At 36.6% G+C, this 13,187-nt stretch overlaps 1 protein-coding gene across 8 annotated transcripts in view; it reads left to right on the top strand.

Moving 5' to 3' along the window:
• CNTN1 (contactin 1) overlaps nt 1-13,187 on the top strand; it is a 420,382-nt gene that overhangs the window by 267,705 nt on the left and 139,490 nt on the right. For all 8 annotated transcript variants that reach the window (XM_077170576.1, XM_077170568.1, XM_077170574.1 and 5 more), the window contains 3 exons: nt 3,974-4,180; nt 7,863-7,962; nt 8,144-8,325. In XM_077170576.1, the coding sequence (XP_077026691.1) occupies nt 3,974-4,180; nt 7,863-7,962; nt 8,144-8,325 (489 nt within the window). The remainder of the gene's footprint in view (nt 1-3,973; nt 4,181-7,862; nt 7,963-8,143; nt 8,326-13,187) is intronic.

Genomic DNA, 13,187 nt, shown 5'->3' on the forward strand with positions numbered 1-13,187 from the left:
GTAGCCTGGGATTCAGTTTAACCATGTCAATTAAACTTCAGCATGCCACTTAAACTCTCTGCACCTCAATTTCTTCATTTGAAATTTGGACATAATAATACCGATGCCACCTACTTGACAGCGCTTGAGTTTCAAATTAAATAATGTATTTGGAAATGATAAAATGGATATGTAATTTCAAGGTATTCTTATTAATAACTAAAGAAAATATATCTCAGTAAATTTAGTATTGGGGGCCCTTAATTTTTTAAATAAATAAAATGTATTTTACTATACTGGAGATTTTTATTTTACAATTACAATAATGTGTTTTCCTTCTTTTATATACGTTAAAAAGATCCAGAAGAAAAAGTCTTATCTCTCACAATCTATTGTTTTCCCACTGATCTGGGTACTCTGCAGTTCCTTGCAAAAGGGAAAACTCTATTTTGAAGTGCTTCACTATTAGGAACAATCATAAATGTGCATTTCAGTACAAATGCTTATTCAATCTTATTAATAACATTTGACATAGCGGGTTTCCTAGTGCCTAGCACAGAATAAATGTTCAATAAATATTTGAAGAATGAGGGACTAAAATAGAGACCAAGTAAATGTGTTAAATTGATGAGGAATCTAGAGGTTACATTTTCATCAAAAGGTATATTTACCTATTGAGATTTTGTTTTATTAGGTTTCATTAAGTAATTGATAGTTTTAAGACTTCTTAAATGCCTAGACCATCAAAAAATGAAAATATAGTGCTATTTAATTTAATCATACCAGTTAATTTTCTATCAATGTTGAAACTGAATTACCATATTTCACAAAATATGAATAATACATGTATATATCGAGAAAGAATTTAACAGTAAAAGTTCATCATTTGAAGGGTGGATACTATTGAAAAAATACAGAATACTTAATAATAGACCTTTTGAATTTAGCAATTAATTAGAAAGTTGGAATTCTCTTAGGAAAAGTAACTACTAGCTTATTGAATATGATCATGAATGAGTCTCAGTAGATTGAAAAGTTCAGCACAAAAATAAATATGAATGAAGTGTGGTAGGAAACACAGTAGCTCACAGAATAACATGGTATAAACTTATTTCTAAACAGGTTACTGTATGTATCAAAGCAGTAATACAAAGCTACAGGGATTTCATTTGGTATAGATTGTTGTGGTTAATTAACAAAAGAAAACAAAAAATCTGATCCTAAAAAGTTTGCACATCATTTCTCTGGGGCATACTATGGTACTTCATATCTATTTCAAGGAGAAAGATACATTACTTAGCAAGGTAGGTAAGTAGTGTCTTTCCAAATAATAAGATGAAACTAGCCCAAAATTTCCCCTATAATTTGGTCCCCTCTCTCCTGGGGGATGGGGAAGAAGTCTCAAACATCTATTGATAAAAGCACAGTTTTTAAACATGTGTAGCATTTACTCCTTTTGAAATATTAATTTTATAGTAAATTATTGTTTAACCCTGTCAAGCAATGCTATTAAGAACACAGGTGATGGCTTCTTCAGGGATTATTGATTTTATCATTTGCACAGGACTAGAAAAGACATGGATAAAAAGATAATCCATTAAGTCCCTATAGGATTGGATCTGGGATTAACTCAGCTGCCAGAATTAACCAGGGCTGCTGTGACATCTGTCATGATGCTGCTTGTTTTGGTCTTGGAGGCAGGGTGGGAAGGTGACAGAACGTCAGTCCTGCCCCCTATTTCTGTCAGTCCTGCCTCCCTATTTCTGTCAGTCCTGCCTCCCTATTTCTGTAGCATCTTGGACAAGTCACTTATCCTACCTAAGTTTTGGCCACCCCATTTTTAATTGGCAGTAGCAATTCATACCTTTGTTGTAATGAGAGATGATAGCTTCTAACATATTGCAATCATTATTGTTTTGCTTAAATGAATGACCTACCAGTAAGATAATTATTTTTTAGATGAATTTAAATTAATTAGATTATAAGTCCCACGAGGGCCAAGACCAGGCCTGTCTTGTTTAGTAATGGTCAACATATAGAAGCTATTTCATATTTAATAAATAAATAAATCGGAAAATCCACATTGAGCATTAAATCAGCCAGGCCAATTTCAGTCCAATACTTATGATCTTAAAAACAGCACTATAGGCGGGCCGCGGTGGCTCAGCGGGCAAGAGTGCTTGCCTGCCGTGCCGGAGGACCCCGGTTCGATTCCCGGCCCCAGCCCATGTAAAAAACAAAAACAAACAAACAAAATATAATAAAACAAGAAAATGTTTAAAGATGTTTCCCTTTCTTCCTCCCTTCCTTCCTTCCATCCTTCCTTCCTTCTCTGTCTTTAAAAAAAAAAAAAAAAAAAAAACAGCACTATAGTAACCAAACTTTTTGTCTCTTAAAGATTCAAATACTGAAGCTTGTACTGGGACACAAAATATCTTAATTTTTAAAGGTACTAAGTAACAATGTGATTAAAGAGCCTGAAAAGTCGTATTTTATTCTACCTTTAAAATCTTAGTTTCCATATTCATATAACACTGACATATCCAGACTATTCTCAACACATTCTATGTGTAGTATCTTGAATATATTATATGGTTTTGAGCATCCTTTCCACACAAGAAAAATCCAGATTTTCCTGACTTTTTATAATAATTTTGGGGGGGGAGATTTAATTGTAGCCAGAAACCATTGTGGAAATACTTTCTTTTTAACTGAGAATAGAAAAAATTATTTCAGTCAGACAAATCCACATTCTTTTTATAATTGACTATAAATATCAGTTTGAATCAAAGACTACATGATACTTTCTGAATATGATATTTCCTGCCAGAGGTCAGGAAGCCAAGCATTTAAACAATCTGAATTTCTTCCTGTCCTGGTGGTTCTGTGATATTCACTTAACCCTAAATCAGCCGAAGAATAAAATTTAAATAATCTGATCATTCACAGTTGACAAGGATATGTTAACAATAACTCTGAGTTGGGGGATTATGGCGGTTTAATTTTCTTTTTAAAATTTTTCTTTTCTATTTTTCAACGCAATCTATGTTTCTTATATAATAAAAAAATCATGGTTAAAAGCAAAATAATATAATCACCCTGTTACCTGTAGCAAAATGGTGGTTTGTCAGAACTGTTTCACCCTTAAAGAGAGAACTGAGTATTGTGAGGTCTTGAGCTTCACCATTTAACATCTAAATTCCCATCCCTGACTAAAGAGACTCCCACTTACATCCTACCTTATGGTCCTAATGCTTGAAAGGAAATCATCATTTTATGACCAAGAAGTTTGAATTGCCCACATTTCCCTCTTGTGCATTAGTGAAATGATTACTGGGGTAAATACTCAAAGCAGGGAGGCGAGACAGGGATAGGAAACATTCAAAAAGCAACAAATTAAAGAGGAAATTCAATTCTGAGCCCAACCAGCTAGTGTGTTTAGCCAAAGGAATTTCCTGTGGTTAAGAATATAATTGGCATGCTTTTCCCTTTTGCTGTGGTTTTCACTTTTAATGTGATCATAACAGGATATGTAAACTCATTTCTAAATCCATAATTTAAAATAAGAATACAAAAAGGAAAAAGAGATAAAACCACAGTATGATGAGTCATCTTGATTTTATTTATGAAGTGCAGTTGGGCAGAATGAACGTGAGCTTTGGAGTTGTCAGGCCCAGGTTCAAAATCCCAATTCTACTTAAAAGAAAATTCCAAGCAAGTTGTTTAACCTTTCTGAATTTCATTTAATGAAATGGAAGTAAAGATATTACTATTCCATAAAATAATATTGAGAGAGAGATATGATTGTTTAGCACGATGATTATATTCACTCTGAATGTGATGGCTACTAGACAGTTTGCACTGCGTGCTTGATTTATTTCCAATATTTGCGCTACAATCGCCTAGATAAGATTCTTGTGATAGCTTGTTCTAGAAAATAAAAGCTTGCTTTTGGAGAAGAGCTTAATATTTAGAAGATAATATTTTCTTCTAGATGATCTTAGCTACCGCTGGCTTCTAAATGAATTTCCTGTATTTATCACAATGGATAAAAGAAGATTTGTGTCTCAGACAAATGGCAATCTCTACATCGCAAATGTGGAAGAATCTGACAAGGGCAATTATTCATGCTTTGTATCTAGTCCTTCTATAACAAAGAGCGTGTTCAGCAAATTTATCCCACTCATCCCACTACCTGAACGTACGTATTTTATTTTGTACACTCTGCTTTTGCCAATTTGTCTACTTATGATACACTTAAAATAATGAAAAGGAATATCCAATGGGGAGACTAGCTGGCTTCTCAGGCAGAGCAGGACATAGGGCCTGACTTTGTGTGGGGCCAAAGGCCTGTGTCATCTGTTTTACAGAGAGAAGATTAATAGGATATCATCACCCTGAGATGGTTGAGTTGAGAGTAGTTGCCTATAGTTCAAGAAATGAGCAAGGAACTGGTTCTTTGGCCAAGTGCCAGTGTATTGGTTACAATGGAATCGCTGGCACTTGCTTTTTTTTTTTAATTGAGAAATCTTCACACGTACATTCGGTATATGGTGTACAACCAAGGGCTCACAATATCATCACATAGTTGTGTATTCATTACCATGATTGTTTTTAGAACAGTTGCATCACTCCAGAAAAAGAAAATAAAAGTAAAAAGAAAAGCACTCATACGTACCATACACCTTTTACCTTCCTTTCATTGACCCCTAGTGTTTTCATCTACCCAATTTATTTTATGCTTTGTCCCCCCCCCATTATTTATTTATTTATTATATTTTTTACTCATCTATCCATACCCTGGATAAAAGGAGTAACAAACACAAGGTTTTCACAATCTCACAGTCACACTGTAAGTGTTATATCTTTATACAATTGTCTTTAAGAATCAAGGCTACTGGAACACAGCTCAACAGTTTCAGGCACTTCCCTACAGCCTCTCCAAAACACCATAAACTAAAAAGGGGATATCTATATAATGCATAAGAATAACCACCAGGATAACCTCTCGAATCTGTTTGAAATCTCTCAGCCACTGAAACCTTACTTTGTCTCATTTCTCTCCTCCCCGTTTTTGTCAAGAAGGCTTTCTCAGTCCCCTGATGCCAGGTCCCGGCTTCTCCCGGGTTTGTTTCATGGGCATTCCTAGTTCTTAGTTAATAAGGGGGAGTAGATGATTACATCAAAACAAACCAAGGGGGTTGCAGAATTAGAAAAATAAAAGGCAGTTTGATTTTTTCATTTTTAAGGGACTATTTACATGAAGCAAATAAGTAAATAAATTGTCTTTTCTACTTTAAGTAATTAGCATAGCCTGCTGCTACTGTGGTGTCATGTTGAAAAGCCACTCACTTACTCAATGGCCATTTCTACGGCTCCAATGGCACTGTCTCCCTTTTTTTAACGCACTACCTCCTAAGAGAATCAGACTACAATATTTGTTACTGCATATTAATTTTATACCTGTCCGGCTGCTATGCTCACATCACTGAGTCTGGGCTTCTCAGGAAATACCAGCTTTGGAGTTGACAGATGTAGGTTTGGTGCCTCCCTCTATCTCTAAATATCATATGACAGTAAGGAAAATGATACAATATCACTGAGATTCCATTTTTATGATTCTTTTCAAGACAATCAAATATTTGTTGGCTTCCTGGCTCTTTCCACCTCTTTCACTCTTAAGGGATACTCTCACCTTTTGCTACACAGAGTGAAAGGAGCCAGTATGCAAAACACTCTTGTTTTTCTTTCCTTCTCTCTCCAGAAATAGACATGGGCTTTAGCACTTATTTTCTTACCTCCTGTCTTACTGGAAGAAATATTTCTCCTCCTGCTCAAATAAATTCCTCCTGTTACTCTGGTTCACATCCCAAAAGGTTCATTCAGGGAATTACTAGATCACTTACTTTATTTCCTCCTGAATCTTCAAACTTTCCCCTAACATTTTCCCTCTGTATAGTCTTCTGTAATCAAGGAAAACAGCACTTGGATAATCACAGTGAATTCCTTGTTGCCAAATCCAAAAATTGGTCATTATTATGTTTGAACTTTGACTCTATTGACCCTTTCCCCCTCTCTTGAATTCTTCCTTTTAATTTCCTGGACTTCCTCCACTCTCTGGTCCTCTCCCACCTTCCTCTATGGGAAAAATTCGATCTGTCCTTTACCAGATTGTCCTATCTTCTCTCTAATCCTTATTTGGATATTCTCATCCATTTATATACTTTCAACAATAGCTGGATGTGGAAGATCCCAAATTCACATCTTCAAAACATTTTCCTGTGTTCAGACCCTTCATTCTACTCACCTCCCAGACTTGCCACCCAGAAGGCAATCAAGGGTGTTAAGCATGAAGTATTCCAAAAATACCTGTCATCTCCCCACTAAACCTCCTTCTCATCTGGTATTCTTCATTTCATTTAGCAATAACATATTTCAGGTAACTCCAAGTAGGATTTTTAATCATTGCCTACTCACTCTCCCCGATTTTCAGGACAGCCTATGCCATGGTTCTCAATTAGTATGTAAGTGCCAGGGAAGTTTGGAGAAAACAGAGACCCTAGTTCAGCAGATCTATGTATGACCCAGGTATCTGAAGGTTTAATGAGCATTCCAGGTGATTCTGATGAATTGGGTCTTTCATCCACCCCCTAAGAAACATTGATCGAAGGGGCGGTGCTGTTCAGTCCTTTCTGTTCCCGCTGTGAATGTGCTGTACTTCAGGCCCTGGGCTGTTTTGCATGGATTAATGCAACGGCCTCCCTTAGATCTCTGATTCTCTTCTGTCTTTCTTTTCTCCATGCTCCATCCTTTAAACTGCCAACAAGGCCCTCTACTTAAAACAAAGGTAAGATTCATATTACTCCTCTTACCCAAATCCATTGGTAGTTACCCACTGAGGAAATTAGTCTCAGAATCATTAATGCCACTTTCAGGCGCCCCAGATTATGGGCTCAAGCGCATACACAACTGTATGTACTTCAACATCATTAGAATTTCTAGATTTTTTGAAATTCCCTCCCAAATCCTGGAGCTTTGTCATAGTATGCTATTTCCTCAACTTGAACTTCGGTTCAGATGCCATCCCTGTCCGAAATCCCCAGAGACGCTACACACTTCCAATAATCCTTCTTGGCTGCCACTCTTTCAGACCATTTATTTTGCTTTGTGTTTCAGGTCATTGCATATCTATCTGTCTATGTAGCTTTGCATAGTGTAAAACATACGTTTGCATTATGATCTTAAGCAACATATTTAGCTTTCCAGAACCTGTTCTGTCCTCTGTAAGATCAAAGTAATATCACATCTTTCAGGAGTGATACAAAATATAAAATGCAATAAAATATCTAAATTAATAAGCACAGTGCTGTCTAAATAAATGTGGGATTTTTCCTTTTTTCTCTCTCTTATTCCCTCTTTTCAACTTATTTCCCCTTTGCCTTCATCATCATGGGTTCTTCCTTTTTACTCCCTCTTTTCTTGCCAAGCCTCCTTCTTTTCCACTTGCCCCTTCCTTCTTCCCATATCCTTCTTTTCCTTTCTTCTTTCTCTTCCTTCCTGCGTCCCATATACCACTTGGTTCAGGGTTTTACACGTATTTGATACTCTCTAAAGACTTTTTGAATTTTTTTAGTGAGTTGGGTCAAATTGGTTGTGGAGCTGTCAGAATTAACCAACAATACTGAAAACACTTCGAGAAGTTCATACTCTCTTGTATGCTGTATCGTAACCAACAAGCCCTCACTGCCAGGGTAGGATGTTTCCGGTACCTGTACAGAGAAGAGCCTCCCATATCAAAGCAGTTTTAATCCTATACAAATCACAATATTAAAAAAAAAACATTAGTCTGTTTACCAATTGTGAATGTTTTCTTTTAATATTAGGAACAACGAAACCATATCCTGCTGATATTGTAGTTCAATTCAAGGATGTATATGCATTGATGGGCCAGAATGTGACTTTAGAGTGTTTTGCACTCGGAAAGTAAGTATATTTATATTTTGATTAATATATATATATATATATATATGTATATATATATATAAATACCTTAATTTTGTACCATTTTAGGAAATAAGTGATGTAAATACTTACCTATAAATGTATACGAAGTAATTGCCTTTTAAATTTTATGGACACTTAACACTTGTGTCTTGGTTTGAAGTCCCGTTCCTGACATCCGATGGCGGAAGGTGCTAGAACCGATGCCAAGCACTGCTGAGATTAGCACCTCTGGGGCCGTCCTCAAGATCTTCAATATTCAGCTAGAAGACGAAGGCTTATATGAATGTGAGGCTGAGAACATTAGAGGAAAGGATAAATTCCAGGCAAGAATTTATGTTCAAGGTAGGCACATTATTTTAATTTCCTATAAATGTCATTACTATCTTAGAGCCATTTTCCATACTTGGAAAACTAGTATATAATGATTTATAGTTTTAAAAAAACAGTAATATATATTACATTATGAAGAAAGAGGAAATATTTATATTATGTTTAAGTCATAAATAGGTGTGGCAGATTGATAGACGTGTTCTTGATAATTTTCAGAATATACAAGTAATGTAGCTTGTTTATCATTATAATAACCCCGTTTCTTATATTCTTTCTTCAGTACCCTTTTATTTATTGCAGAACTGTGCGTTATGGCTTAGTTTTAAGGCGGTTGCTCTCGAACTTTAGAGGGTATCAAAATCACCTGGAGGGCTTGCTAAAACACAGATTGCTGGACATACAAACACATGTATACATGCATAATTACACATACACAAAAATTATAAAGAAAATTGGGAGTGCAATTTGGAAATGTGCCTGGGATATCAATGCAGCAAATGGGAGGGTGTCCCTGAGTCACGCTGGGAAGACGGGTGATAGGAAAAACCAGAGATGATACCTAAGCTGAGCTGGAATACCAGAATGGGGAACGGGCATTGTGTCAGGGTCAGGGGCAAGCCCTTGCACACTCACACACACTAAGTAACAGTCCTTGACATCCAGGTCTCCTTGTATGTGTGCAAGAATTAAGTGCCTCCCTGTCACCCAGCGCATACAGGCTCACCACCACCACCTGCGTAGAACCCACCAGGATCAAGTCCAGTTCGCCTTTCCTCTGTTCATTTCATTCTCCATAAAAAAAACCCCGATTTCATGGCCCCCTCATCTCCGGCACTCCTAATACCCACCCCACTCTGCACACTGCCTACTGAGTCCGCATTTCTTATTTGTCCCTGATTTCTGAAATCCTTGCCCTGGGGTCCCTGGAGCACACAGTCCACGGTCACTAGAATCCCCTAAATTCTCACCTTCTATCCCGACTGCCCCTTTCATCCTCTCACTCTAACTGAGGTCTGGCAACCCCTTAAAGACAATATAGCCCTGTTAAGCAGTGGCTTTTTTCTAACACAGCCCTCATCTCATTTGATTTGCAGTGCCACTGCCCTCCATGCTCTTTATTGCCCTTTCTAGACTGTATTCTCTCTTTTCCTTTAAATATTCAGATACTAATCTTACATCATCAGACTATGCCATATACTTCCTCTCTTTTATCAGAGGAATGAGCCAATCCTCTAATTTCTGTAAGATTTTCATGTCAGCAACTCTCGCTATCTGTATCACCACTCCTGACTTAATACTTGGGGACATCAAAATCCACAAAAGTGATAAATATTATTTTTATCAGTTCCTTGAACTCTTCTCTTCCGATGATCCTGTCGCCCATTCTACCTCAACAAACCACTCCCAAGTCCACACCCTCGACTTCATTGTTACAAGAAAGAGCAATCCCTGCTGAATTCAATTTCAAACATTTCACTCTCGGACTTTTCCCTTTCCTCCCTTCAACAATCCAGCCTCTACAATATCCATTATTATCCATTAATAATAATTCATAATTATAATTAATTATCCATTAGTTCTACTGTTTTGACTGGCTCTCACATCTCTACTCCATGCCTGTCACTTTCTTAAATCTGTAATCAGTCATCATCATTTCCCTGCATAACCTCTTAACTCGCTCTACTTTGCAAAAGAATAACCTTGGTTAAATCTCTCAATCTTAATATCTAAACCCAGGAACTTGAATATGACTTGCGATAAATAGCACCATGTTGATTAGTCCAATTAAAATGAATGCTCCTGAACTTTATGTTAGAGTTGCCTGGAACTTATACTATCTTCCCCTATTCCACTTAGTCCCTCAAATTAGATGACTGTTTTATGCCTTCATCCTTTCTTCAACTCCTCTCTCAGCTGATAACTTTGCTTCCTATTTCACAGACAAAATGGAAGCAATCAAATCAGAGCTTCCATAAGCTCCTACCCCACCGTGACCCATGATCTATGTCTCTACCCACTTCTCTTATTACTATAGATGAACAGTTTCTACAGATGAACAGGCAACTATCCAAGCCAACATCTCACTTGCATACTGGATTCTACCACTCTACTTGGCTTAAGAACTTATTGTTCCAGCAATCCCCCTCACTATAGTATAAGCAATTTTTACTCTTCACTGGATTCATCCCATCAGCATATAGTGGCTCTAATTCTTTCTTTAAAACCTTCTTTGCAACTCCAGCTACTGCTCCATTTCTCTTCTCCCTGTCTCCCCAAAAGAATAATAAAAATCTTGAAATATTTGTCAATATTGTGCAATTTTTCTTCTCTCTAAATGCACTCTGAGTTTCAACCTCACTTAGCCATCTAAATCATCTTTTTCATGATTGTCAATATATTTTATGTTACAAAAACTGTGGTCAACTCTTACCTGGTCTATCAGTGGTACCTGACTCCTCACTGCTTCATGATTCATTTTCTGTATTTGGCTTCTGGAGCCTCACGTTTGTTCCTCTTTACTGTCTTCTCCTCAACTCCACTTCATTTCAACATTGAAGTGCTCAGGGTTCTGTCTTTGAAATTCTGCTCTATTTCAGTCATCTCCCTTACAATTTCCTTCACACTCATGAGTTTAAATACCACCTCAATGTGGAAAACTAGCCCAGACCTTCCCCCTGAACTCCAGACCGGCATACAACTGCCAACAACACTCACTTAAGTATAAAACAGAATCCTTGCTCTTTCTCTCAATCTGTTTTTTTCTGTAGTTTCTTTATAACAGTTTAAGACAGTTCCATTTTTTCAGTTGCTTAGGCCAGAAACTCTGGTCTTGTCTTTGACTGTTCACTTTCTCTTACATCTCACACCTCATTTATCAGGAAATCCTAAAACTCAACCTTAACAATGTATGTGGGGTAGGACACTTCTTGTCACCCACTGCTATCCCCTGATCCATATCAGCATCATCTCTTTCCTGGATTATTGCTATAGCATCTTAACAGGTCTCACTTTCCACTTTTCCTCCTTACCACCCACAGTTTATTTTCCACCCAGTAGCCAGACTGATGTTTTTAAAAACTTAAATCAGATCATGACACTTCTGTGCCTAAAATTCTCTCTTCAGAATAAAGGAAAAAGGCACTATAATAGCCTGAAAGACTCCACGTGATGGCCTTCCTCCCCAGTTTCCTCTCTGATATCCTCTCTGTTGCTCTCTCCATGCTCCTTCTCCTTCAGCCCCACTGGCCTTCTCAGTATTTACTGAACATGTGAGGCCAGTGTCTTGACTTAGAGCCTTTGCACCTGGTCTTCTTGCTGCCCAATTGCCATCCCTACAGATAATGGCATGACTGTCTTCATTGCCTCCAGTAAAATTGGCTTACGTGTCACCTTGGTGAGGGCATTCCTGACCCCCTGATTGACTATTCCAACATGGCCTTGCGCTGGTATTCTCTATCTACGTTTCCTGCTTAAATGTTAACATAGCAGTTCTTCCTTCTAATATACTGTAGATTTGAAGTTTGGTTATTTTTTATTATGCCGTGCCCCAAATTGTAAGCTCCATGACAACAGAAATATTTGACTAATTGATTCACTACAGTATCTTAAATACCCAGAAATATGCTTGGCATATTTTTAATATCCCATAAATATTTGTTGAAAGAATTAAAAAGGGACAGCATGGGAAAAAGTAAACATAGAGGTAAGAAAATGGTGTGGGGAGCCACGAACACTACAGAGTTATTGAAGATTAGCATGGGCAGATGGTGATATAAGCATGCATTCAAGAATCTTAATTTTCCCTGCACTTCCTTCTGCTTTCTTAATTTTTCCTGTACTTCCTACTGCCTTCCATCCTCAAATAGATGGAGTAGCTTCCTGTGGGGAAGAAAATTCTGGTTAGACCCCTTAATTTTTTTTAATTAAAGCTACCACTCTCTAATAGGTTTCTAAAGCTTATAGATCTGTTTTTATCCACTACATTAAGAAAACTGCGCCCTGGTTCTCAATAGAGAGTAGAGTTCTGAACTGTCTGATATATAATTCCTTAGAAGAACCAAGGTGAGAAAACAGGTATTTATAAGAGGTAATTTAAAGGGACTGTTTTTTCTTCTTTACTAATGAGGCATTCTAAGTTCTATCTTTAGGCCTAATTGAACTGCTAGAAAGCTACATAATTGAACTGTATATAGAATGTGTACCAAGGTGATTCTTATACTTCTCTTCGAATTATGCAATGTGACATCTCTGTGTCACTTGTGTGAGGCCAAAGGAGGAAAGGTGCTGATATTCTTGTTTTATGTATTGCCAAGGTGGTAATCAAAATAAACTCTCTACCAATTAAAATCAATATGCTCACTAATATTCAATTTTTAGAAATTATTCTCATATGTTACAAAATATAATAAATGAAAAATATACTAAATCAGATTATAGATGCTATTAAAATATGTATATACTTAAACATATGGATACATATATGTGCTATTGACGGGGTTTGACAAGATCATAAAATGTCTTATGTTTTTATTTATCTGCATCTTAAATACTTGCTACAAAATGCATATATTACTTTTGTCATAAATTAATATAATGAAAGTTGTAATTTCCAAAGAAAATTGAATTAGCTGCTATCCTGCAGTCTGGATACTCTCCTCCTTTTTTATTTTATATTAATTTATTTAGCTACCAGTGTTTGAACCAGTCTTAAATAACTTATATAATCAAAAAGACATCTAGGTTTTTTCATTTGTTTGCTCTCTAGAAACATTTTTCTTCTTTTGGGAAATTCTTAGCATTTTCTAACTTCCCTAGCATTTTTCTTTAGCTATCAAATAAATCAGATAAAATAATGGCATTCACTCAATCCATTG

This window comes from Tamandua tetradactyla, chromosome 7 (assembly GCF_023851605.1).
Source record: "Tamandua tetradactyla isolate mTamTet1 chromosome 7, mTamTet1.pri, whole genome shotgun sequence".
In the NCBI taxonomy this organism is placed as follows: Eukaryota; Metazoa; Chordata; class Mammalia; order Pilosa; family Myrmecophagidae; genus Tamandua; species Tamandua tetradactyla.